General features: G+C 43.5%; 2 protein-coding genes across 2 annotated transcripts in view; one reads left to right on the forward strand and one right to left on the reverse strand.

The window, feature by feature from the left end:
* The window catches only part of LOC124035348 (integrin alpha-11-like), a 79,484-nt gene extending 54,743 nt beyond the window's left edge, over nt 1-24,741 (reverse strand). The window contains exons 1-2 of the mRNA XM_046348813.1: nt 24,504-24,741; nt 5,927-6,038 (exon numbers count right to left, since the gene is read on the reverse strand). Coding sequence (XP_046204769.1) covers nt 5,927-6,038; nt 24,504-24,555 — 164 coding nt within the window. The 5' untranslated portion in view covers nt 24,556-24,741. The remainder of the gene's footprint in view (nt 1-5,926; nt 6,039-24,503) is intronic.
* Nucleotides 1-27,780, forward strand: part of LOC124035489 (integrin alpha-11-like) — a 204,844-nt gene that overhangs the window by 140,065 nt on the left and 36,999 nt on the right.

The raw sequence follows: 27,780 nt of genomic DNA on the forward strand, positions 1-27,780 counted from the left end.
ACACTATCCATCTAGTGGATGTCTACCCAACACTATCCATCTAGTGGACACCTACCCAACACTATCCATCTAGTGGTTGTCTACCCAACATTATCCATCTAGTGGACATCTACCCAACACTATCCATCTAGTGGACACCTACCCAACACTATCCATCTAGTGGACACCTACCTAACACTATCCATCTAGTGGTTGTCTACCCAACATTATCCATCTAGTGGACATCTACCCAACACTATCCATCTAGTGGTTGTCTACCCAACACTATCCATCTAGTGGACATCTACCCAACACTATCCATCTAGTGGATGTCTACCCAACACTATCCATCTAGTGGACACCTACCCAACACTATCCATCTAGTGGACATCTACCCAACACTATCCATCTAGTGGATGTCTACCCAACACTATCCATCTAGTGGACACCTACCCAACACTATCCATCTAGTGGACATCTACCCAACACTATCCATCTAGTGGATGTCTACCCAACACTATCCATCTAGTGGACACCTACCCAACACTATCCATCTAGTGATTGTCTACCCAACACTATCCATCCAGTGGATGTCTACCCAACACTATATATCTAGTGGACATCTACCCAACACTATATATCTAGTGGACGTTACTGAAAGTCAAGAGGGATTGCCAACCACCATGAGGAAGAAGGAGAAGAAGAAGAAAAACAATTGGATACAATGTTACAATCCTTTAAAGAGATGACTGTATTAAATCATCAAGCACTGCATGTTGCAACTGTTGCATTGAGGCCAGTGTCTCACATAAGGTAACAGCTGTGTCTCTAACGGTGTGCAGTTCTGTAGGACAATCATTGTAGACATCCAGTGTTAGCAAGTCATATTTGTGTCTCATGGGCTAGCAAATACAAGCAAATGAATGCTGCCAACATTTTATTGATTAACTATGCTGGCAACAGTTATGAGGTTAAATTCTGCTCCGTCACCCTGGCTGACACACTAAGATGACGTGAAGCAGTCTTCAGGGCACTGAAGACTGAACAGATGTAAGAATTCTGTCTTTCGCCTCACGATGAAGCAGAGGGAAGCTCACACACTCCCTTCATATCCTTGGACTCCTTTGCTTCACAAACCACAGCTGACTAGCTAGTGTTGCCAACTTCCCTCCAACCATCACCATTAAAACACTCCCCTGCTATGCTCCTGCAATCAGTAACTGACAGGGTCAGCTGTGGGCCGTCCTGGGAGCTGCTACTGGGCCCTAAGGGCTCAGACGCACCAATAGAGTTTGCTGGCCGAGAGTTCTTAGCACCTCTGAAGGTAATTTGTGAACAGAGTGCCCATAGATTTTACATGTAAAATCCGGTGAAACATCTAGGAGTTTAGATGCCTACAGTGGGTGGTACCTAAAACAGCATGCTGAACGATCGGCAGACGAACGTTAAAGACACATTTGGTGTGATGTGTGCAAGCCTTAAGAGAGTCTCTATAGTAGGGAAGTGGGTCATAGTGGTTAGAGTTTGTTATTACAGTGTTATCCAGCCATTAACATGTTATTACAGTGTTATCCAGCCATTAACATGTTATTACAGTGTTATCCAGCCATTATTAATGTGTTATTACAGTGTTATCCAGCCATTAACATGTTATTACAGTGTTATCCAGCCATTATTAACATGTTATTACAGTGTTATCCAGCCATTATTAATGTGTTATTACAGTGTTATCCAGCCATTAACATGTTATTACAGTGTTATCCAGCCATTAACATGTTATTACAGTGTTATCCAGCCATTAACATGTTATTACAGTGTTATCCAGCCATTATTAATGTGTTATTACAGTGTTATCCAGCCATTAACATGTTATTACAGTGTTATCCAGCCATTAACATGTTATTACAGTGTTATCCAGCCATTAACATGTTATTACAGTGTTATCCAGCCATTATTAATGTGTTATTACAGTGTTATCCAGCCATTAACATGTTATTACAGTGTTATCCAGCCATTATTAATGTGTTATTACAGTGTTGTCCAGCCATTATTAACATGTTATTACAGTGTTATCCAGCCATTAACATGTTATTACATTGTTATCCAGCCATTATTAATGTTTATTACAGTGTTATCCAGCCATTATTAATGTCCAGCCATTATTACAGTTACAGTTTATCCAGCCATTAACACGTTATTACAGTGTTATCCAGCCATTAACATGTTATTACATTGTTATCCAGCCATTATTAATGTGTTATTACAGTGTTATCCAGCCAGCCATTATTAATGTGTTATTACAGTGTTATCCAGCCATTATTAATGTGTTATTACAGTGTTATCCAGCCATTAACATGTTATTACATTGTTATCCAGCCATTATTAACATGTTATTACAGTGTTATCCAGCCATTATTAATGTGTTATTACAGTGTTATCCAGCCATTAACATGTTATTACAGTGTTATCCAGCCATTATTAATGTGTTATTACAGTGTTATCCAGCCATTATTAATGTGTTATTACAGTGTTATCCAGACATTATTAATGTGTTATTACAGTGTTATCCAGCCATTATTAATGTGTTATTAACATGTTATTACAGTTATCCAGCCATTATTAATGTGTTATTACAGTGTTATCCAGACATTATTAATGTGTTATTACAGTGTTATCCAGCCATTATTAATGTGTTATTACAGTGTTATCCAGCCATTATTAATGTGTTATTACAGTGTTATCCAGACATTATTAATGTGTTATTACAGTGTTATCCAGCCATTATTAATGTGTTATTACAGTGTTATCCAGCCATTATTAATGTGTTATTACAGTGTTATCCAGCCATTATTAATGTGTTATTACATGTTATCCAGCCATAACATGTGTGTTATCCAGCCATTATTAATGTGTTATTACAGTGTTATCCAGCCATTATTAATGTGTTATTACAGTGTTATCCAGACATTATTAATGTTTTATCACAGTGTTATCCAGCCATTAACATGTTATTAGAGTGTTTTCCAGCCATTATTAATGTGTTATTACAGTGTTATCCAGCCTTTTATTAATGTGTTATTACAGTGTTATCCAGCAATTATTAACATGTTATTACAGTGTTATCCAGCCTTTACTAATGTACAACTAATGTGTAGTTAAAGATGATGATACAAAAATAAAAAATAAAAATGTCTGTTTTTTAAAATTGTTTTATCTAAACCAGATCTATTGTGTTATATTCTCCTACATTCAATTCACATGTACACAAACTTCAGAGTGTTTTCTTTCAAATGGTACCAAGAATATGCATATCCTTGTTTCTGTGCCTGAGCTACAGGCTGTTAGATTTGGGTATGTCTTCAGGTGGAAATTGGGGGGGAGCTGTAAGAGGTTAATATGGAACAATCGCTGATGTTTTAGCGTAACCCCCTAGCGAAGGATAAACCATGTCTTTTCTAGATAATCCCAACAAAAGTTTCCTCAGTTTAACAAAAAGTCATTTTGAATATAGTTTCACACCATTATACTTGTAAAACGATTTTGGAATATAAAATGCTGTAAACCCTGGAAGGACTTCCATGAATCCCATTCCAAACTGTATTACGTCTGTAGCCATTTTGTTTATAAAGAACACAGCCAAAGTTGCTGTGCCTCATTCCATTATGTCTGTGTTTATCTGTCTCAGCGGACAGTTACCTCAGACGTGTGAGTCCTCTCTTGACATCCATATTCCTCACATGTCAACTTCATCAGACCTTTTTCTATAGGACAAGTAGGCATGGTAGGCTGAGCAGCGTTCCAAGTCATACATACACTGTATTTTCAGTGTTTCTGTGGGTTCTGTGCCTGACAGTGTCCCAAGCATAAGGCTGAGTTAGCATGTCGATCAGGTCGACTAAGAATGTGTACTTTATATTGTGATGCTTGTCTAACATGGTTGGCCTGCCATTTCATTCTCTATCAGAGCATCTGATTAAACCCCTCTGAGTCCAATCCAGTGACACACGCGCTCTACTATACATCGCTTGTCAACTGCAATCGCTCTTCTTCATCTTGTAGCTCATCTTGTAGAAATTTAAATCAATCAAGTGATTGTTTAAAGCAATCAAGTGTTTAAGATATATCACTAAAAATACAGAAATACAGCTGGTGTAAAAAACATGTCTGGGTAGAAACAACTCTTTCCAATAACCCAGTCTAAACAAAACTCTTTCCAATAACCCAGTCTAAACAAAACTCTTTCCAATAACCCAGTCTAAACAAAACTCTTTCCAACAACCCAGTCTAAACCAAAACTATTTCCAACAACCCAGTCTAAACAAAACTCTTTCCAACAACCCAGTCTAAACAAAACTCTTTCCAATAACCCAGTCTAAACAAAACTATTTCCAACAACCCAGTCTAAACAAAACTCTTTCCAATAACCCAGTCTAAACCAAACTCTTTCCAATAACCCAGTCTAAACAAAACTCTTTCCAATAACCCAGTCTAAACAAAACTCTTTCCAATAACCCAGTCTAATAGATGTAACGTAACGTTCGGTATAATAATGGAAGATAAGAACATTGAATTTTCTGTTGAATGTTCTACTTATTTTTGGTACATTTTATATTCATAAAAGTAAATGCATAAAAACACAGCCTTTGCATATTGTTTTTCACAAATAATTTATAAATTACTTAGAAACATTGAAATGTATGAGGGGCAAAAATAAATTGATTATTGAATTAGAACTATTAGAAGACCCAAAAGCTTAATTTATGCCTTATTTGAAGCCAATATTTGATTTTTGATTTTTATATATTTTTTATTTAGCTATGTTGCACATCTTGTGTGTTCTGTTTCCCACTGACTCTGTGTATTTGGACATTGGTAATAAAATTATGACATACAAGAGCACATACCTGGTTTCCCAAGTCTAAATTGAAGGAAAGAATGTGGATAAATGTGTGTGTGTGTGTGTGTGTGTGTGTGTGTGTGTGTGTGTGTGTGTGTGTGTGTGTGTGTGTGTGTGTGTGTGTGTGTGTGTGTGTGTGTGTGTGTGTGTGTGTGTGTGTGTGTGTGTGTGTGTGTGTGTGTGTGTGTGTGTGTGTGTGTGTGTGTGCGTGTGTGTGTGTGTGTGTGTGTGCACACGCAGCTGGTCCTGGGCATCGCTCCAGTGTAGCCCTGGCCAGCAGACGTACAAAGTATGCCAGCAATGAATCCCCATCACCGCTGTGCCAGTTGGCCTAATAACAGTGTTTATAACCAGTCAGGGTCTGCTATGAGGTAATATGATGAATGTGAAAAGTCCGGCTCAGGAGCTAAATTTGTGTTGCAAGGCACAAATCATGACAGTCATATCCACACTACAGGAGAAATGGCTCGCTATCTTTCCTGGCAGTGAAACGGATACATCTCCCTGTCTGGCTCCAGAGTCCCGAGACAGACAGTAACAATGCTGTGTGTGTCAGCACTTGGAGACGTTGAACAGTAAAACTACTTCATCTTTCACCTGACTTTAACCATCGCTCTCTGCAACGTGAGGAGGTTGTTACCTCGGAATAGTTCAAACAATGCACCCAAACAGATTCTCTCAGTAGTCACGTTGGGGATTGTTTGAAATTCAGTCTTTTACATTCTGAGACAGTACTATATGGACCTGGAGATTTAGCAACCCAAGAGTTGTGTTTGTTTATTTAGCTACGTTTGTCTTACCCTTTCACATCACAGTGTAAATAAAAGATGCTAGATGCTTTTATGGTGGAGATCAAGTTTATAAATTGCTTGGCTGGGCTGATGAGACAGTGGATTGTGCTGTCGGATGGAACAGAGTAAATAGGCATTTTAACGTCATAGATTTATCCGGTGTTAACTTGTGGAATAGACATCGGCTGGAATGCGTTTTTAACCAATCAGCATTCAGGATTGACCCACCCGTTGTATAAAATGTAAATAATCGTCTTACCACTTTTGTCCCCCGGCAACGTGCTGCTGCACAGTGTATCCAAACTGGGCCTGCTTGGGGCCCTTGATGATCCTGTGGTTCTTGGTGTGGATGTTGAAACCATCATGGAGCCCTGGAAACAGACACAGCAAGGCAAACACATGCCATTAATAGCATGCTTGGACAGCACGTTATATTTACTGGCTGCGACAGACACTTCCCAAAAAACGCTCTTGTTTTGCCTGTGACCTGAAGTGCAACAGAAAGATTTCATTCTGGTTAGAACATTAACACCAGCCAAGTAACACAAACTCGAAGCGATAGATGGGAGTTTCATCAGAAACAGGACATGTGTGGGTTTGAGACTTTCACCCAGCGGTACCAAGAGCATCACAGCTGTTATTAGCCGCAAGGCAGCCATTTTGATGCTGACTTTGTAGCCACCTTGTGCGAGAAGAATACAGATAGCATGCCAGAGAGGGTGTTTGTCTTGTCTCGATATTCAAATCAAATCAACTTGTATTGGTCACATACACATGTTTGGCAAATGTTATTGCGGGTGTAGTGAAATGCTTGTGTTTCTAGCTCCAACAGTGCAGTAATATCTTATGAGTAATATCTAACAATTTCACAACAATACACACACATCTAAAGTAAAGGAATGGAATTTACCTCATTTACACTCACTGTATGTAGACTTTTTGTTTTCTTTTGTTCTACTGTATTATTGACTGTATGTTTTGTTTATTCCATCTGTAACTCTGTGTTGTTGAATGTGTCGATTGCTATGCTTTATCTTGACCAGGTCGCAGTTGCAAATGAGAACTTGTTCCCAACTAGCCTACCTGGTTAAATAAAGGTGAAAAAAAAAAAAAAAAAAAAATATATATATATATATATATATATATATATATATATATATATATAAATATTTGGACTTGCAATGTTGGAGCAGCATATACTAAAGTACAGTAGAATAGAATATAATACATTATATACAAATGAGATGAGTAATGCAAAATATGTAAATATGATTAAAGTGACTAGTGTTCCATTATTAAAGTGGCCAGTGATTCCAGATCTATGTATATAGGCAGCAACCTCTAAGGTGCTATTGAAAACAGGCTACCGCTGATGCGTCTGATCCAAGAAAACTATAGTATTTTCCCTTGTAATATCTCTAGGCCATGACACCTGGACTCCAGTACCTTAAGTATCTCGTACAGAAACAAACATAGCCATGGAGGTCTCGTGATGTCATCTCAGAATGATAATTGTTTCCATTCTCCTCATGCCTGTGAAGAGCCCTGGCCTTACCCCTCTCTCCCTGATCTCCTAGCTCACTGTAAACAGAGCCTTGTCCCAAAATGCAAGCAGATATTTTACACTGTAGGGGCTGTAGGTAAACAGTAGAGCTGTCTGTCACTGAGTTTGATTGACATTGCTCGGTCTGCGTGAGGGTGGGTGGAAAGGGTGGATGGATGGCTGAAGGTTTTGTAAGCAGTAGTAGTCATATTGAAAGGGGTGGATGAATGGATGGCTGAAGCTTTTGTAAGCGGTAGTAGTCATATTGAAAGGGGTGGATGGATGGCTGAAGGTTTGTGTGAGGATAAGCAGTAGTAGTCATATTGAAAGGGGTGGATGGATGGCTGAAGGTTTTGTAAGCGGTAGTAGTCATATTGAAAGGGGTGGATGGATGGCTGAAGGTTTGTGTGAGGAGAAGCGATAGTAGTCATATTGAAAGGGGTGGATGAATGGATGGCTGAAGGTTTTGTAAGCGGTAGTAGTCATATTGAAAGGGGTGGATGGATGGCTGAAGGTTTTGTAAGCGGTAGTAGTCATATTGAAAGGGGTGGATGGGTGGCTAAAGGTTTGTGTGAGGAGAAGCATTAGTAGTCATATTGAAAGGGGTGGATGGATGGCTAAAGGTTTGTGTGAGGATAAGTGGTAGTAGTCATATTGAAGTTGATCATTCATGTTATAGTGCAGAAGACTACTGAAAGAGCTGCTTCCTGTGCTTGGCCCTCCTATGTTGAACATAATAAACGGCTCTCTATCCACCGGATGTGTACCAAACTCACTAAAATTGGCAGTAATAAAGCCTCTCTTGAAAAAGCCAAACCTTGACCCAGAAAATATAAAAAACTATCGGCCTATATCGAATCTTCCATTCCTCTCAAAAATTTTGAAAAAGCTGTTGCGCAGCAACTCATTGCCTTCCCAAAGAAAAACAATGTATACGAAATGCTTCAGTCTGGTTTTAGACCCCATCATAGCACTGAGACTGCACTTGCGAAGGTGGTAAATGACCTTTTAATGGCATCAGACCGAGTCTCTAACATCTGTCCTCGTGCTCCTAGACCTTAATGCTGCTTTTGATACCATCGATCACCACATCCTTTTGGAGAGATCGGAAACCCAAATTGGTCTACACGGACAAGTTCTGGCCTGGTTTAGATCTTATCTGTCGGAAAGATATCAGTTTGTCTCTGTGAATGGTTTGTCCTCTGACAAATCAACTGTAAATTTCGGTGTTCCTCAAGGTTCCGTTTTAGGACCACTATTGCTTTCACTGTATATTTTACCTCTTGGGGATGTCATTCGAAAACATAATGTTAACTTTCACTGCTATGCGGATAACACACAGCTGTACATTTCAATGAAACATGGTGAAGCCCCAAAATTGCCCTCGGTAGAAGCCTGTGTTTCAGACATAAGGAAGTGGATGGCTGCAAACTTTCTACTTTTAAACTCGGACAAAACAGAGATGCTTGTTCTAGGTCCCAAGAAACAAAGAGATCTTCTGTTGAATCTGACAATTAATCTTGATGGTTGTACAGTCGTCTCAAATAAAACTGTGAAGGACCTCGGCGCTACTCTGGACCCTGATCTCTCTTGTGACGAACATATCAAGACTGTTTCAAGGACAGCTTTTTCCATCTACGTAACTTTGCAAAAATCAGAAACCTTCTGTCCAAAAATGATGCAGAAAAATGTATCCATGCTTTTGTTAATTCTAGGTTAGACTACTGTAATGCTCTACTTTCCGGCTACCCGAATAAAGCACTAAATAAACTTCAGTTAGTGCTAAATACGGCTGCTAGATTCCTGACTAGAACCAAATAATTTGATCATATTACTCCAGTGCTAGCCTCACTACACTGGCTTCCTGTTAAGGCAAGGGCTGATTTCAAGGTTTTACTGCTAACCTACAAAGCATTACATGGTCTTGCTCCTACCTATCTTTCTGATTTGGTCCTGCCGTACATACCTACACGTACGCTACGGTCACAAGACGCAGGCCTCCTAATTGTCCCTAGAATTTCTAAGCAAACAGCTGGAGGCAGTGCTTTCTCCTATAGAACTACATTTTTATGGAATGGTCTGCCTACCCATGTGAGAGACGCAGACTCGGTCTCAACCTTTAAGTCTTTACTGAAAACTCATCTCTTCAGTGGGTCATATGATTGAGTGTAGTCTGGCCCAGGAGTGTGAAGGTGAATGGAAAGGCTCTGGAGCAACGAACCGCCCTTGCTGTCTCTGCCTGGCCGGTTCCCCTCTCTCCAATGGGATTCTCTGCCTCTAACCTTATTACAGGGGCTGAGCCACTGGCTTACTGGTGCTCTTTCATGGCGTCCCTAGGAGGGGTGTATCACTTGAGTGGGTTGAGTCACTGACGTGGTCTTCCTGTCTGGGTTCCCCCTTTGGGTTGTGCCGTGGCGGAGATCTTCTGACCTGCTGTTTTCAACTCTCTAGAGACAGCAGGAGTGGTAGAGATACTTTTAATGATCGGCTATGAAAAGCCAACTGACATTTACTCCTGAGATTTTGACTTGCCGCACCCTCGACAACTAGTGTGATTATTATTATTTGACCATGCTGGTCATTTATAAACATTTGAACATCTTGGCCGTGTTCTGTTATAATCTCCACCCAGAAGACGACTGGCCACCCCTCATAGCCTGGTTCCTCTCTAGGTTTCTTCCTAGGTTTTGGCCTTTCTAGGGAGTTTTTCCTAGCCACCATGCTTCTATACCTGCATTGCTTGCTGTTTGGGGTTTTAGGCTGGGTTTCTGTACAGCAATTTGAGATATCAGCTGATGTACGAAGGGCTATATAAATACATTTGATTTGATTTGAAGACTGGATGTTGAAATCATGTAGCAGCTTACATGGATATTTCCATCCTGCTCATTTAAATGGACATACTGTATACAAAGTACATTAAAGGAAAACTCCACAGAAAAACTATATTCACTTTTTTTTTTAAATACAGAAAAACGGCCGGTGTTCAAAATGCATCAGCTGTATTTCTGTACTTTGAGATGTACCGTATGTCTTGAAAAGTTGATTGCTGACATTGTAAAACATTTTGGAACTATATCAACATATCAACAATGGACTAATGAAACAAATACCAAAATAGATGTCCTTTTACTAGCTGCCAACATTATGTAGCTCTGAATGAACACTAAAGTCAGAATAGCACTGATCGACACTGAATAACATTATTTAAGGTTATTGCCATTGTACTTGGCTGAGACAAGACTTCACGACAAGAACAACAGAAGCCTACCTTATTGTCCTATTCTGAGGAAACGTAAATTCATCTATTTGTTTTCTACCAACACCTGAGACAAACACACTGAGTGCCTTGCTTAACGGCATAACCCACTACCCAAACCCACTACCCTGGCTGCTCTACCAACTGAGATGGCATCTAGTATACTGATGCCAGGCAGCAGCCCTCTGATTGGCAGATCACTCTTCATCAGATGATGACTGACCATTGACTGTACGATGCTCACATCAGGGTAGGGAATTACCTTCCCAGTCAAATTCGACCCCCTTAATTGTTTTCTGTACGTGATATCAGATTTAGAAATCTACCGCAGGTGCTGAGCTGAGAAAGATCAATAATTGCAACCCACATGCCTTCCCAGATGTTTATTTCTGGTAGAAGTTGAGCAGAGCGTTTAAGCATTGTGGTGAAACCCTGATTAGACCATGTGGGAACCAGACAAGACAAATTCATCTCAGAGAACAAAATGGAAAGGACCGCAAACACAACTATGGGGACTGATCAAAAGACAGACCGGATTTGTGATGGTGTAGATTACTTCTCTTCACTTCCTCTGGACACTAAGAGCATTATGGGAAAACGCAATACCCTTCTGGATTCAATTAAAATGCGTATCAGAGACGATACTTTTTGGGCTTATCTCGCTGTCACCAAGTTACCCAAAATGGCTTATTAATGAAAACAGCATCATGTGGATTTTTTATTTCCAACGGAGGAAGCGAGCAGCAAGCAAATTTTTGTTGAGGAGATGGAAGACATGAGTAGATCTTCTTCTTGACAGAGAGGAGAGAGCAGGATGGAAAACATAATCTTGGTCAACATAACTTCCTTTCAATCTGGCTCTTCATTCATCTATCTTCTCCTTCAACTCCAGCTGTATACAGTGCCTTCGTTTCACCGGTCTCAGGTCTCACACCACTTTGTCTCTATATTATATACAGTGGAAGACAGACGTCTTGGCTACTGTAAGGTCAGGGTTCATGTTGGGATTTACATTTCATTGCAATTTTTCTTGTCTGACGTCAAGGGCTATGAGCCAGCTTGTGATGACAGTGATATAACACTAAAATAGAGCAGGAAATAGAGAGAGAAATGGAGAAGTACCAAGAGAAAGAAAGAGGCGGTTTAAAAGTCATCACGCTTAATGACATACTGTTAGAGGATTATTACTTGGAAAAAACATTCACAGTCAGAACCCAACCCTGTGAGCGGTCAGAACCCAACCCTGTGAGCGGTCAGAACCCAACCCTGTGAGCGGTCAGAACCCAACCCTGTGAGCGGTCAGAACCCAACCCTGTGAGCGGTCAGAACCCAACCCTGTGAGCGGTCAGAACCCAACCCTGTGAGCGGTCAGAACCCAACCCGGTGAGCGGTCAGAACCCATCCCTGTGAGCAGTCAGAACCCAACCCTGTGAGCAGTCAGAACCCAACCCTGTGAGTGGTCTGAACCCAACCCTGTGAACGGTCAGAACCCATCCCTGTGAGCATTCAGAACCCATCCCTGTGAGCATTCAGAACCCAACCCTGTGAGCAGTCAGAACTCAGCACCTTGAGCAGTCAGAACCCAACCCAGTGAGCACACAGAACCCATCCCAGTGAGCAGTCAGAACCCATCCCAGTGAGCAGTCAGAACATTACTTAGTAATCAGTCAGAACCCATCCCAGTGAGCAGTCAGAACCCATCCCAGTGAGCAGTCAGAACATTACTTAGTAATCAGTCAGAACCCATCCCAGTGAGCAGTCAGAACATTACTTAGTAATCAGTCAGAACCCATCCCAGTGAGCAGTCAGAACATTACTTAGTAATCAGTCAGAACCCATCCCAGTGAGCAGTCAGAACCCATCCCAGTGAGCAGTCAGTACCAGCGCAGTGAACAGTCAGAACCCATCCCAGTGAACAGTCAGAACCCAGCCCAGTGAACAGTCAGAACCCAGCCCAGTGAACAGTCAGAACCCAGCCCAGTGAACAGTCAGTACCCAGCCCAGTGAACAGTCAGAACCCAGCCCAGTGAACAGTCAGAACCCAGCGCAGTGAACAGTCAGAACCCATCCCAGTGAACAGTCAGAACCCAGCCCAGTGAACAGTCAGAACCCAGCCCAGTGAACAGTCAGAACCCAGCCCAGTGAACAGTCAGTACCCAGCCCAGTGAACAGTCAGAACCCATCCCAGTGAGCAGTCATAACCCATCCCAGTGAGCAGTCAGAACATTACTTAGTAATCAGTCAGAACCCATCCCAGTGAGCAGTCAGAACCCATCCCAGTGAGCAGTCAGAACATTACTTAGTAATCAGTCAGAACCCATCCCAGTGAGCAGTCAGAACATTACTTAGTAATCAGTCAGAACCCATCCCAGTGAGCAGTCAGAACATTACTTAGTAATCAGTCAGAACCCATCCCAGTGAGCAGTCAGAACCCATCCCAGTGAGCAGTCAGTACCAGCGCAGTGAACAGTCAGAACCCATCCCAGTGAACAGTCAGAACCCAGCCCAGTGAACAGTCAGAACCCAGCCCAGTGAACAGTCAGAACCCAGCCCAGTGAACAGTCAGTACCCAGCCCAGTGAACAGTCAGAACCCAGCCCAGTGAACAGTCAGAACCCAGCCCAGTGAACAGTCAGAACCCATCCCAGTGAGCAGTCAGAACCCAGCCCAGTGAGTTGAAGAGATGGATTTCATAGAGCACACAAAAACAGACCCCAGGACAAGCCCCCCCTTCTCTTACGTCAACACAGTAGGGCCTATTTTGAATACCCTAAACCCCACTCTCAGTCCTCTCTATACAGCTCTACAATCTGTTAGGCTTTGAAGGCCAAGTCAAGTCAAGTGATCATTTTTTCTCCATGGGAAATGTATTTTGTTACCGAGATCACAACGTAAAAGCACCAACAAAGTTTATGAGGCGACATAACAAATCAATAGAAGGTCAGAGTTGGGTTCAGCACTGAGAGGCAAACCAATGGTTCAGAGAGTATGCAAGCGGCAGTTCAGGTATGGTTCTGTTGTGTATTGCTAATCATTGTTACCAAGATTAGAGCAGTTTAGAGAGCTGATATATTAAATAAATAGTTAGAAGCAGAAAATGGCCAAATACATTTTTATTTCCATTTGATGGACAAATGGACTTGACAGAGAAAAGTATGTCTTTGATAAACGTGTGAAATGCATTGGAACTCGTTATTCAACTGCTGGTCGGGATAGTTAGTAGGGCCGGGACAGATAGTTAGTAGGGCCGGGACAATACCATTATCACAATGTTTTATCCATGACAAAAATGTAAACACAAAGCAGACCAAACTCTTCAGTCCTTTAAAAACCTGCTGTATGTAAAATATTGTGAGCAATAGATAGAAAATAAATAAATGTGACTCTGGAAGACAAACTAATGATGTTTGTTTCCAACATTAATGCTGTTTTCCTAAAGAACTTAAATCCGCATTGTGTTTTGTTTCTTTGTTATGATACTAACGATTTTCGCGATACTGGTATCGTCCTGACCCTGGTAGTTAAAATGATGATATATATTTTCATAGAAAGTAGGCTATACATTTGAAAAAAACACCAGTCACTTGCGAGATGCAGTTAACAGTTGGGATTCAATACCATGAAAGAAGAGTATCAAAGTCAAAGTCAGGACAATAACCATTTCCTTTTAAATAAAGTACTGTCATGGTTCATTCTTTAGAAGAGTTTGATTTTTCACATTGGCAGTTTTAAAGGAGATTACATCTGCTTTCAAGGGAGCTGAAGAATTTAATCTAATGAGAGCACTGCAACTGCAGAACAAATATCTTTATAATACTCCAAAATATGTATATCTCACTAGTATATTCTGCCAACAGATGTTGCTGCTCTGTCAAGAGGAATTATACAATTTGCCTTCGGGAAGTATTCAGATCCCTTAATATTTTCCACATTTGGTTACGTTACAGCCTTATTCTAAAATGTATTAAATAAAACAATTTCCTCATGAATCTACACACATAACCCCATAATGACAAAGCAAAAAGAGGTTTTTAGAAATGTTTGCAAATGTTAAAAAAAAAAAAAAACGGAAAACCCTTATTTACATAAGTATTCAGAACTTTTGCTATGAGACTCAAATTGAGCATCCTGCTTCCATTGATCATCCTTGAGATATTTCTCCAACTTGATTGGTTTCAATTTATTGGACATGACTTGGAAAGGCACACATCTGTCCACAGTGGCTTGTGAAAGTATTCACCCCCTTGGTATTTTTCCTATTTTGTTGTTGCCCTACAATCTGGAATTAAAATAGGTTTTTGGGCGGTTTGTTCATTTGATTTACACAACATACTACCTACCACTTTGAAGATGCAAAATATTTTTATTGAGAAACAAGCAAGAAATAAGACCAAAAAAAAAGAAAACTTGAGCGTGCATAACTATTCACCACCCAAAAGTCAACACTTTGTAGATCCATCTTTTTCAGTCTCTTGGGGTATGTCTCTATAAGCTTGGCACATCTAGCCACTGGGGGTTCCGCTGGTGTACAGCAATCTTTAAGTCATACCACAGATTCTTAATTGGATTGAGGTTTGTGCTTTGACTAGGCCATTTCAAGACATTTAAAAGTTTCCCCTTAAACCACTCAATTGTTGCTTTAGCAGTATGCTTATGATCATTGTCCTGCTGGAAGGTGAAGCTCCGTCCCAGTCTCAAATCTCTTGAAGACTGAATAAGGTTTCCCTCAAAAATGTCCCTGTATTTAGCTTCATCCATCATTCCTTCAAGTTCTGACCAGTTTCCCAGACTCTACCAATGAAAAACATCCCCACAGCATGATGCTGCCACCACCATGCTTCACTGTGGGATGCTGTTCTCGGGGGGATGAGAGGTATTGGGTTTGCGCCAGACATAGTGTTTGCCTTGATGGCACAAAAGCTCAATTTTAGTCTCATCTAACCTGAGTACCTTCTTCCATATGTTTGGGGAGTCTCCCACATGCCTTTTGGCGAACACCAAACATGTTTGCTTATTGTTTTCTTTAAGTAATGGCTTTTTTCTGACCACGCTTCCGTAAAGCCCAGCTCTGTGGAGTGTACGGCTTAAAGCGGTCCTATGTACAGATACTCCAATCTCCGCTTTTCATTTCACTTCACCAATTTGGACTGTTTTGTGTATGTCCATGACATGAAATCCAAACAAAAATCAATTTCAATTACAGGCTGTAATTCAACAAAATAGAAAAAATGCCAAGGGGGGTGAATACTTTTGCAAGGTACTGTATATAAGGTCCCACAGTTGACAAAAACCAAACCATGAGGTCAAAGGAATTGTCCGTAGAGCTCCGAGACAGGATTGTGGCACAACGCCTCTCCCCTATTTGACCTAGATAGTTTGTGTGTATTGACATGGAGGCTACTTGTGCCTATTTAAAAATGTATGTAGTTCTGTCCTTGAGCTGTTCTTGTCTAATGATGTTCTGTATTGTGTCATTCTGTATTATGTTTCATGTTTTGTGTGGACCCCAGGAAGAGTAGCTGCTGCTTTTGCAACAGCTAATGGGGATAATAAAATACCAAATGTCAAGACACAGATCTGGGGAAGGATACCAAAACATGTCTGCAGCATTGAAGGTCCCCAAGAACACAGTGGCCTCCATCGTTCTTAAATGGAAGAGGTTTGGAACTGTACCATGTACGCTGGGAGTCGGGAAGCAAGTTCAGGGAGTGTATTTAATAAATACAGAAATCAACAATGGAACAGAAACAATAACGCCTAGGGAAAGAACCAAAGGGAGTGACATATATATATATATGGTGATGGTGATGGTGATGGTGATGGTGATGGTGATGGTGATGGATGGAGGCCAGGTGAGTCTGATGAGGCGCTGGTGCGCGTAACGATGGTGAGATGTGTTCGTAATAATGAGCAGCCTGTTGACCTCGAGCGCCTCAGAGGGAGTATACGTGACAGGAACCACCAAGACTGTTGCTAGAGCTGGCAGCCTGACCATACTGAGCAATAGGGGGGAAGGGCCTTGGTCAGGGAGTTCCTCTGTGGAGATGGGAGAACCTTCCAGAAGGACAACCATCTCTGCAACACTCCACCAATCAGAGTGAGCAGACGGAAGCCACTCCTCACTAAAAAGCACATGACAGCCTGCTTGGAGTTTGCCAAAAGACATCTAAAGACTTTCAGACCATGAGAAACAACATCCTCTGGTCTGATGAAACCCAATATCGAACTCTTTGGCCTGAATGCCAAGCGTCTGGAGGAAACCTGGCACCATCCCTTCAGGGAAGCATGGTGGTGGCAGCAGCATCATGCAATGGGGATGTTTTTCAGCGGCAGGGTCTCGGACACTAGTCAGGATCAAGGCAATGATGAATAGAGCAAAGTACAGAGAGATCCTTGATGAAAACCTGCTACAGAGAGTTCAGGACCTCAGACTGGGGTGAAGGTTCACCTTCCAACAGGAGAACAACCCTAAACACACAGCCAAGACAACGCAGGAGTGGCTTCGGGACAAGTCTCTGAATGACCTTGAGTGGCCCGATGAAACATCTCTGGAACGCTCCACATCCAACCTGACAGAGCTTGAGAGGATCTGCAGAGAAGAATGGGAGAAACTCTCCAATTACAGGTGTGCCAAGCTTCGAGCATCCTACCCAAGAAGAATCGAGGCTGTAATCGCTGCCAAAGGTGCTTCAACAAAGTACTGAGTAAAAGGTCTGAATACTTTAAGTAAATGTGATATTTCAGTTTGACATTTTTTTATAATATTAGCAAAAATGTCAAAAAAACTGTTTTTGCTTTCTCACTATGGGTTATTGTGTGTAGCTTGGTGAGGAAAATAAACAAAGTAATCCATTTTAGAATAAGGCTGTAACCTAACAAAATGTGGAAAAAGTCAAGGGGTCTGAATACTTTCCGAAGGCACTGTATATCTAGCATATGTTCTTGCTAAATGGTTCAGTTGTTGATAAGGCATCACATTGTTTCCTGCTAAATTGAATGACACGGCCATAAACTATCTGTTCTGGTAGGAGGAAACATCCACTCATGGTTACCATCACTGCAATGTACAGTACACCCTTCAATCTAAATATTGACACATTCTCCACATTGTTCATTTCCTGTTGCATGAATGGTTCACATGTTCAGCTGTTCTTTGATCTCCCCCCAAAATATTATCCGGAGGGAGTCAACAAGTAAATTAATTAAGCTGAAATAAAAAATGCTGCTAAATGGTGGAGGAAATGGTGCTGAAAAGCTATAATTCCTCACAGCAGGTGGTGTATTTGAATCTTTCCCATATGGGTTTGCATAATTTGTCCAGGCGTGCCGTCTTAAATACACATAAACACAAATGACTCCACGAGCCGGCGCTTTGATGTCTCTGAGGCTCGTTATATAAAGCAAACTATCCCAGATACCATCAGAGAGCAGCTATGCTGTACTTCCTACCAAGAAAAAGAGAGAGCAAAAAGAACAACATAGAGAGAGAATGAGCGAGAGATGGAAAGAGTGGAGGTGAAAGCGTGAGATGGGGAGGGGATCCAGTTTCCATTTCAAACCCCTAACGTGGCAGAGCAATTTAATATTCCCAGTAATATCAGCAACTCCTAAAGCTAGGCCGGATTCTTGCCGGGTTTCCTGTGTACCGGCTCTTCTGCCCAGATAAATAAACCACGGGCCCGACCGGCCAGCCACTGCTTTTGGCCCAGCACCAAGCTGCAGGAGCTCCACCGCAGCCCCACTGATGGAGAGACGACCCGCGGGTGCACTATGAACAGCCTGGGGTGCAACGCCTGCTAGAATGGATCCTCACACAGAACGTGATGGAGCTTCGTGCTACTCAAAGGACAATCAGCGTCATGGTCAGGTTTCAGTTCATGAGAGGTGATGCTGATGCCCTTTAAAAGGATCCATGCGACGCCCATAATGTGACCTGGGACTTGGATGCATCATATACAGCGCTACACAGTGCTGAACAAAATTACTACAGTTTGTCAAACATAGACAAGGGGGCTTTCAGGGAAGATGTGAAAGACTTCATCTCCACACACATGGCCACCTCACAGCGTCTGCCATGCTGGTCTGTGTGTGGGTAACAGTCATAATGCTCCGGGCATGACTGTTACCCACAGGCCAAGACTCTGGACCAGCAGATTGAGTTTTAACCAAATCCACATGGCGAGACAGCAGCTCCCCACCACCTCTCTGAAAATCAACCTTCATTGGTACACACATAAGCGGTGGAGAAGTCCACGTTCCAGATTCTAATATGAAACGATCAAACGCTCTCTGAACTTTATGAAGGAATTCACATTGCAACTCTCGCATGAAAGAGCAGCCCTGCGATTGGAGGTGTACACCTCACATGAGGTAAAAGGTGCAACTCGGCATCTTTTAGTTGGCCCGTTCTGGATAGTCTTGCGCTGGATGGCTTTTCTCTGGAAAGCTCATCAGAGCCCTGATGAATGATGCTTCACAATGGATGGTGCTGATGACACGATGGGATGGAGCATCTGGCACCAGATGTGCCACTCCCACACAGGAGTTGGGCACTGCTAAGCAAGCTGTCTGCCTTCTCGGCCAGCTCTACGCCCTCCCAGGGTTAACTCTCCATGGCAGAGCCTGACGCAGGGCCTTGGACTGTATAAGGCCTGTCTGCAGAGCAGGTCTGGGGGGAGTTGTCCTGCACAGCTGTAAGCCACTGTGGGGACATCGGGACATTCATAACTGGAACAGTCAGGGTCTAAGGACTGGCTGAATGACATACGGATTTATTATTGGGACATTGACGCTGTACAGCACTTCAAAAGTTTAGATTTGAAATTAAACAATGACTATGCAGTCTGTCAGCTTTGATTTGAGGGTTTTTTCACAATATCGGGTGAACCGTTTAGAAATTACAGCAGGTTTTCTACATAGTGAGAAAGTTACAGATGAACAAATATCATACCTGTTATTGTAATGGTGAGATGTTAGCATTTCCTGGAGGTACGATATTTGTACGTCTGTAACTTTCTCACTCATCATTATTTACGATTCATTCAGGATGAACTGTAATCGTGTTAGCATCCACATTACTGTAGAATTGTTCAGAAACATATTATATTCTCATGTACAATACAATGACACAATACATGATTTATCGTTTAATTTATTTCTGGCACAACATAATCTGAAACACAACCAAAACAAACAGCAAATGCATCCAACAACTTTGTAGAGTCACAAGCTTGATGTAGTGCTATGAATATGCTATGAATATGGAACCAAATTCTTTTATACACATATGAGTATTTGTCCCAAATTTTTTTGGTCCCTTAAAATGAAGGGACTGTCACAGTCTGACTGTGTACAAAAAGTACTATGTTTCTAAACAGTTCACCCAACATGAATGAATACACCCTCAAATTAAAGCTTGCAGTCTTCAATTTAACAGCATAGTCATTGTTTCAAATCAAAGTTTAGTTTAGAGCCCAAAGAAGAGAAAATGATGTACACTGTCCCAATAATTACTGAGGGCTCTGTACGAGGAAAAACATGTTGCATTGGGACAAACATGCTGTACTATGACCAACATGATGCATTAGGCATCTAACAGGTGAAGAATACAGACAGTATACAGAATACAGTATGTGAGCGAAGAAATTGCTAACGACCGGGTTTTTAAAAAGCGAAACCATTTTCAAACACCACTATTTACTTGAAAGTGTTATTGTGTGTTTTTGTGCAGCCCGAGGGAGATATGACACTGCTCGCTTAATGAGCCCATAAAACTCAATGAGCAGTGTAACAAGTCCAACCTGGCCCTCTAAACCTGCCCTCTCACACTCAGGACTAACAAGTAAAGTGTTGTCTTGACATCACGGCCAGGCTTGTGTGACAGCTTTGGAAAACCGTGGAATGCCCACAGGCTGTTCATACCTCAAACAGACTGTACACTCTTCATGTGGCTCAATGTTTCAGTCTCTAAATACATTCTACATGAAGGAAGCCACAGTGCTGCAACCAGTTAGAGCTGCAAGATCACATATAGACATCAGCAGTGGACAGCTGTGGAAATGTCAGAATAATCCAGCCAACCCTTCAGCAAACCCTCATCCTCTGTGGAAATGACAGAGTGATCCAGCCAACCCTTCAGCAAACCCTCATCCTCTGTGGAAATGACAGAATTATCCAGCCAACCCTTCAGCAAACCCTCATCCTCTGTGGAAATGACAGAATTATCCAGCCAACCCTTCAGCAAACCCTCATCCTCTGTGGAAATGACAGAGTGATCCAGCCAACCCTTCAGCAAACCCTCATCCTCTGTGGAAATGACAGCATCAAATGACCTTTGGTCTGCTCTGAAATGACTTTTTTGAATGTATGCCCCAGACCCTGTCAGCAAAGTGTCCACTGACTCCTCTGTGGAAATGACTAAAGGCATGAAGCCCACTAACTTTGCTGGCACATCTCCCTCAGTTGTTCACTCAATGAGTTGTCATCAGCATGTATGCCATGACATTTTGCTATGTCACTATCCCCAGAGGCCCACCATCCTGACCACTGTTAAGCAGCCTCGTTCAAACAGGACATTTTGCTATGTCACTATCTTTGCTGGCACATCCTGACCATTGTTAAATGAGCCTCATCAAACAGGACATTTTGCTATGTCACTATCCCCACTACCACCATCCTGACCATGTTAAGCAGCCTCGTTCAAACAGGACATTTTGCTATGTCACTATCCCCGCTACCACCATCCTGACCATGTTAAGCAGCCTCGTTCAAACAGGACATTTTGCTATGTCACTATCCCCGACTACCACCATCCTGACCATGTTAAGCAGCCTCGTTCAAACAGGACATGTAGTGATGCACTACCCCCACAACCATCCTGAAATTATTTAATGCAGCCCTTTCCCGTCTTAATGTCAGGACTTCTTTCCCAGTCCGGCCAACAGCTTCTCTCTCTCTCATTCCAGACTCTTTCTGTGTTCTCAAGGATGACCTTTCCTCCCCTCGGCAAGACTGTATGTGTCCAAAACATCAAATTCCTCTCCCTCAGTAAATATGTCTACTGCTCCACCCTCAGGCCTCATGTCATCTAACAACGTCTAATCAAAGATTAATAATAGCTAGTCTACTTCAACAAGAGGGTGTAAAATAAAAAAACCTGTCACGCCCTGACCTGCTTCACCTGTCCTTGTGCTTGTCAACACCGCCTCCAGGTGTCGCCCATCTTCCCCACTTATTCTCTAGGTATTTATACCTGTGTTTTCTGTCTGTCTGTGCCAGTTCGTCTTGTTTGTTCAAGCCTACCAGCCTTTGTCTAAGTGCCTGTTTTTCCTAGTCTCTCTTTTTCCTCGTCCTCCTGGTTTTTGACCCTTGCCTGTCCTGACCCTGTTCCTGCCCGCCTGACCACTCTGCCTGTCCCTGAGTCTGCCTGTTGTCCTATACCTTGCTCCACCTCTGGATTACCGACCTCTGCCTGAACTGACCCTGTTCCTGCCCGCCTGACCACTCTGCCTGTCCTGACCCTGTTCCTGCCTGCCTGACCACTCTGCCTGTCCTGACCCTGTTCCTGCCCGCCTGACCACTCTGCCTGTCTGACCCTGTTCCTGCCCGACTGACCACTCTGGCTGTCCTGACCCTGTTCCTGCCCGCCTGACCACTCTGGCTGTCCTGACCCTGTTCCTGCCCGCCTGACCACTCTGCCTGTCCTGTCCCTGTTCCTGCCCGCCTGACCACTCTGCCTGTCCTGACCCTGTTCCTGCCCGACTGACCACTCTGGCTGTCCTGACCCTGTTCCTGCCCGACTGACCACTCTGGCTGTCCTGACCCTGTTCCTGCCCGCCTGACCACTCTGCCTGTCCTGACCCTGCTCCTGCCCGCCTGACCACTCTGCCTGTCCTGACCCTGTTCCTGCCCGCCTGACCACTCTGCCTGTCCTGACCCTGTTCCTGCCCGCCTGACCACTCTGCCTGTCCCTGAGTCTGCCTGTTGTCCTGTACCTTGCTCCACCTCTGGATTACCGACCTCTGCCTGACCTGACCCTGAGCCTGCCTGGCGTTCTGTACCTTGGCCTCTACTCTGGATTACCGACCTCTGCCTGACCTGACCCTGAGCCTGCCTGGCGTTCTGTACCTTGGCCTCTACTCTGGATTACCGACCTCTGCCTGACCTGACCCTGAGCCTGCCTGGCGTTCTGTACCTTGCTCCACCTCTGGATTACCGACCTCTGCCTGACCTGACCCTGAGCCTGCCTGGCGTTCTGTACCTTGGCCTCTACTCTGGATTTACCGACCTCTGCCTGCCTTGACCTGTCGCTTGCCTGCCCCTGTTGTTACAATAAACACTGTTACTTCACACAGTCTGTACTGGCGTTTTACCTTGATTCCTGATAGGAACCTAGTGCTATCCAACTGCTTGTTAGATTAAGGTCAGTAGTACATTACTGGAAAGCAGTGAGGACAAGAAACGTCAGACATTTCCATGTCACTTAAACAGTGACATACTGTACATTGCCATAGACTGAAGCAATTACACTAACACATACAGTATGTATGGCTACCAGTACTGTGAGTCGTGTGCACTCTTTAAAAGCCACCTGTCATAGCAATCTCTCTTGACATTGGTCCAATTTAATATTACCATATAATTAAAATAGATGAAGATTGACAGCGGGATGCAGTCCATATATCAGGTTATACAATCCAGGTCATATAGCCACGGGACAAATTCAAACAACCCTCTCTCTCTCTCTCTCTCTCTCTCTCTCTCTCTCTCTCTCTCTCTCTCTCTCTCTCTCTCTCTCTCTCTCTCTCTCTCTCTCTCTCTCTCTCTCTCTCTCTCTCTCTCTCTCTCTCTCTCTCTCTCTCTCTCTCTCTCTCTTCTCTCTCTCTCTCTCTCTCTTCCACTTCAAAATGTTGCTGCTATTGTAATTTTACTGGTAATTGACCCCAGTTCTGGCTGCGCACCACACATTTCCAGATGCTGGAAACTCTGAGCGCTTAGTTTCTAAACAGATAGCACCACCTTTCATTTCAAAGGACACACCTGCTTTCAATGAGAGACAGAGCACCTCTGTCAAACCTGAGGGAACCAGCACATCCCTTCAATAAGCCAACTCAGCACCCATCTCTCTCACACAGTATGAGCTCAAGATATGATGCTAAGATATTAGAATAGTTCAAAATATGAGACTAAAATATAAGAGTAAAATATGATACACATTTCTGAACCTTTATTTAACTGGGCAAGTCAGCTAAGACAAATTCTTATTTAAAATGACGGCCTACCCCGGCCAAACCCGGACGACGCTGGGCCAACTGTGTGCCGCCCTATGGGACTCCCAATCACGGCCGGATGTGATGCAGATATGATACTAAGATATGAGAGTCGTTCAAGATATGATACTAAGATATGAGAGTAGTTCAAGATATGATACTAAGATATATGAGACTAAAATATGAGAATAAGATATGATAGTTCGAGATATAATACTAAGGTATCAGAGTATTTCTAGATATGAGATTAAGATATGAGACTAAGATATGAAACTTAGATATTAGAGTAGATCAAGATATGAGACTGATATTATAGTAGTTTAAGATATTTGCTGCACGAGAGAAGAGACACTCATTTACTAGTTCTCCAGAAAGCCACTTCACTCAGGACACCGTGGAATTATATTCCTGTCTACATTTCCATATAAATATTGGAGAACTGAAAGCTAGACTGTCTGCCTCTTCTTATGCAAACATTTGACTAACTTTAGCGCCTATAAAAGCTATGCCACAAACGTTTTATGTGCCTTCCAGAGAGAGCTGGAATAAATTAAATGTAATAACTACTACTTATTGTACACATGCACATGTGCACACACACACACACACACACACACACACACACACACACACACACACACACACACACACACACACACACACACACACACACACACACACACACACACACACACACACACACACACACACACACACACACACACACACACACACACACACACACACACACACACACGTTATCTCACCTGGTAACAGGCTGCAGCAGATCCAGAGAAACACAGCGCGGCAGTACTCCATGTGTTTGGTCGGTGTGTGTGTGTATGGTGTGTGTGTGTGTGTGTGTCTGGGGGCTGAGGCAGAGAGACCCAGCAGTGTGCTCTGTTAAAGATTCAGCTCTGGTTGACTCCGCGGCTAGTCAAAATGCTCACTATATCTGAGGAGGTAGGAGGGGACTGTGGCTGAACTGAAAGGAGGTCCACGTTGAACCAGCAGACAGGACTCTCCTCTCAGTCCCTCTGCTACTCAGACAGAGCAGTGAGCGGAGAAACACACAAGCTATCCACCGCAAGTACAGATCTTGGATCAGTTTCTTTGGATAATCAGAGGCAAAGTTGATGGAGTTTGAATACAGTCATTCCATTATTCATCATGTGCCTTGGTATGGTACAGTTGAAGAAATGCGTGTCCTCTCTCTTCTGCTTCCAAATACACTGATGATAAAGTAGCCTTTCTGCATGGTTGGTTATGGGCTTGTCAGTAGGCATTTCACAGTAAGGTATACCTGTTGTATTCAGCGCATGTCACAAATACGATTTGATTAACAATGAAGTGGAATGTAATCAGAGGGGTTGGATTATTTATTTTGATTTAAGAAATGTATTTAAGCTTTATTTAAACTAGGCAAGTCAGTTAAGAACAAATTCTTATTTACAATGACGGCCTAGCCCGGCCAAACCCGGACCACTCGTGCACCACCCTGTGTGACTCCCAATCACGGCCTGATGTGATACAGCCTGGATTTGAACCAGGGACTGTAGTGACACCTCTTGTTCTTAGACCGCTGCGCCACTCTGATTAAATACAGAAGAAACATTTCAGTTGAATGCATTCACTTGTACAACTGACGAGGTCTCCCCCTTTCCCGAATCAGAGAATATATCTTCAGAACAGCTGCGTTTTAAAAGACAAAACGTTGTGTTTTTCACAGCACTGATGCTTGACAATCATGTTGTGACCACACGGCGCCCAATGTATTAATGAGGAACACAAATACCCCACAGTCATACCCCCACAGTCAAACCATCCAGACTGAACTGTTACCTCATACCTCCACAGTCAAACCATCCAGACTGAGCTGTTACCTCATACCCCCACAGTCAAACCACACAGACTGAACTGTTATCTCATACTCCCACTGTCAAACCATCCAGACTGAACTGTAACCTCATACCCCCACAGTCAAACCACACAGACTGAGCTGTTACCTCATACCCCCACAGTCAAACCACACAGACTGAACTGTAACCTCATACCCCCACAATCAAACCACACAGACTGAGCTGTTAATCAAAAACCACACAGACTGAACTGTTATCTCATACTCCCACTGTCAAACCATCCAGACTGAACTGTAACCTCATACTCCCACTGTCAAACCATCCAGACTGAACTGTTACCTCATACCCCCACAGTCAAACTATCCAGACTGAACTGTTACATTTAACATTTACATTTACGTCATTTAGCAGACGCTCTTATCCAGAGCGACTTACAAATTGGTGCATTCACCTTATGACATCCAGTGGAACAGTCACTTTACAATAGTGCATCTAAATTTTAAAGGGGGGGGGTGAGAAGGATTACTTATCCTATCCTAGGTATTCCTTAAAGAGGTGGGGTTTCAGGTGTCTCCGGAAGGTGGTGATTGACTCCGCTGTCCTGGCGTCGTGAGGGAGTTTGTTCCACCATTGGGGGGCCAGAGCAGCGAACAGTTTTGACTGGGCTGAGCGGGAACTGTACTTCCTCAGTGGTAGGGAGGCGAGCAGGCCAGAGGTGGATGAATGCAGTGCCCTTGTTTGGGTGTAGGGCCTGATCAGAGCCTGGAGGTACTGAGGTGCCGTTCCCCTCACAGCTCCGTAGGCAAGCACCATGGTCTTGTAGCGGATGCGAGCTTCAACTGGAAGCCAGTGGAGAGAACGGAGGAGCGGGGTGACGTGAGAGAACTTGGGAAGGTTGAACACCAGACGGGCTGCGGCGTTCTGGATGAGTTGTAGGGGTTTAATGGCACAGGCAGGGAGCCCAGCCAACAGCGAGTTGCAGTAATCCAGACGGGAGATGACAAGTGCCTGGATTAGGACCTGCGCCGCTTCCTGTGTGAGGCAGGGTCGTACTCTGCGGATGTTGTAGAGCATGAACCTACCGGAACGGGCCACAGCCTTGATGTTAGTTGAGAACGACAGGGTGTTGTCCAGGATCACGCCAAGGTCCTTAGCGCTCTGGGAGGAGGACACAATGGAGTTGTCAACCGTGATGGCGAGATCATGGAACGGGCAGTCCTTCCCCGGGAGAAAGAGCAGCTTCGTCTTGCCGAGGTTCAGCTTGAGGTGGTGATCCGTCATCCACACTGATATGTCTGCCAGACATGCAGAGATGTGATTCGCCACCTGGTCATCAGAAGGGGGAAAGGAGAAGATTAATTGTGTGTCGTCTGCATAGCAATGATAGGAGAGACCATGTGAGGTTATGACAGAGCCAAGTGACTTGGTGTATAGCGAGAATAGGAGAGGGCCTAGAACAGAGCCCTGGGGGACACCAGTGGTGAGAGCGCGTGGTGAGGAGACAGATTCTCGCCACGCCACCTGGTAGGAGCGACCTGTCAGGTAGGACGCAATCCAAGCGTGGGCTGCGCCGGAGATGCCCAACTCGGAGAGGGTGGAGAGGAGGATCTGATGGTTCACAGTATCGAAGGCAGCCGATAGGTCTAGAAGGATGAGAGCAGAGGAGAGAGAGTTAGCTTTAGCGGAACGGAGCGCCTCCGTGATACAGAGAAGAGCAGTCTCAGTTGAATGACTAGTCTTGAAACATGACTGATTTGGATCAAGAAGGTCATTCTGAGAGAGATAGCGGGAGAGCTGGCCAAGGACGGCACGTTCAAGAGTTTTGGAGAGAAAGAAAGAAGGGATACTGGTCTGTAGTTGTTGACATCGGAGGGATCGAGTGTAGGTTTTTTCAGAAGGGGTGCAACTCTCGCTCTCTTGAAGACGGAAGGGACGTAGCCAGCGGTCAGGGATGAGTTGATGAGCGAGGTGAGGTAAGGGAGAAGGTCTCCGGAAATGGTCTGGAGAAGAGAGGAGGGGATAGGGTCAAGCGGGCAGGTTGTTGGGCGGCCGGCCGTCACAAGACGCGAGATTTAATCTGGAGAGAGAGGGAGAAAGAGGTCAGTGCACAGGGTAGGGCAGTGTGAGCAGAACCAGCGGTGTCGTTTGACTTAGCAAACGAGAATCGGATGTCGTCGACCTTCTT

The sequence above is a fragment of the Oncorhynchus gorbuscha genome, linkage group LG05 (assembly GCF_021184085.1).
Source record: "Oncorhynchus gorbuscha isolate QuinsamMale2020 ecotype Even-year linkage group LG05, OgorEven_v1.0, whole genome shotgun sequence".
Taxonomy (NCBI): Eukaryota; Metazoa; Chordata; class Actinopteri; order Salmoniformes; family Salmonidae; genus Oncorhynchus; species Oncorhynchus gorbuscha.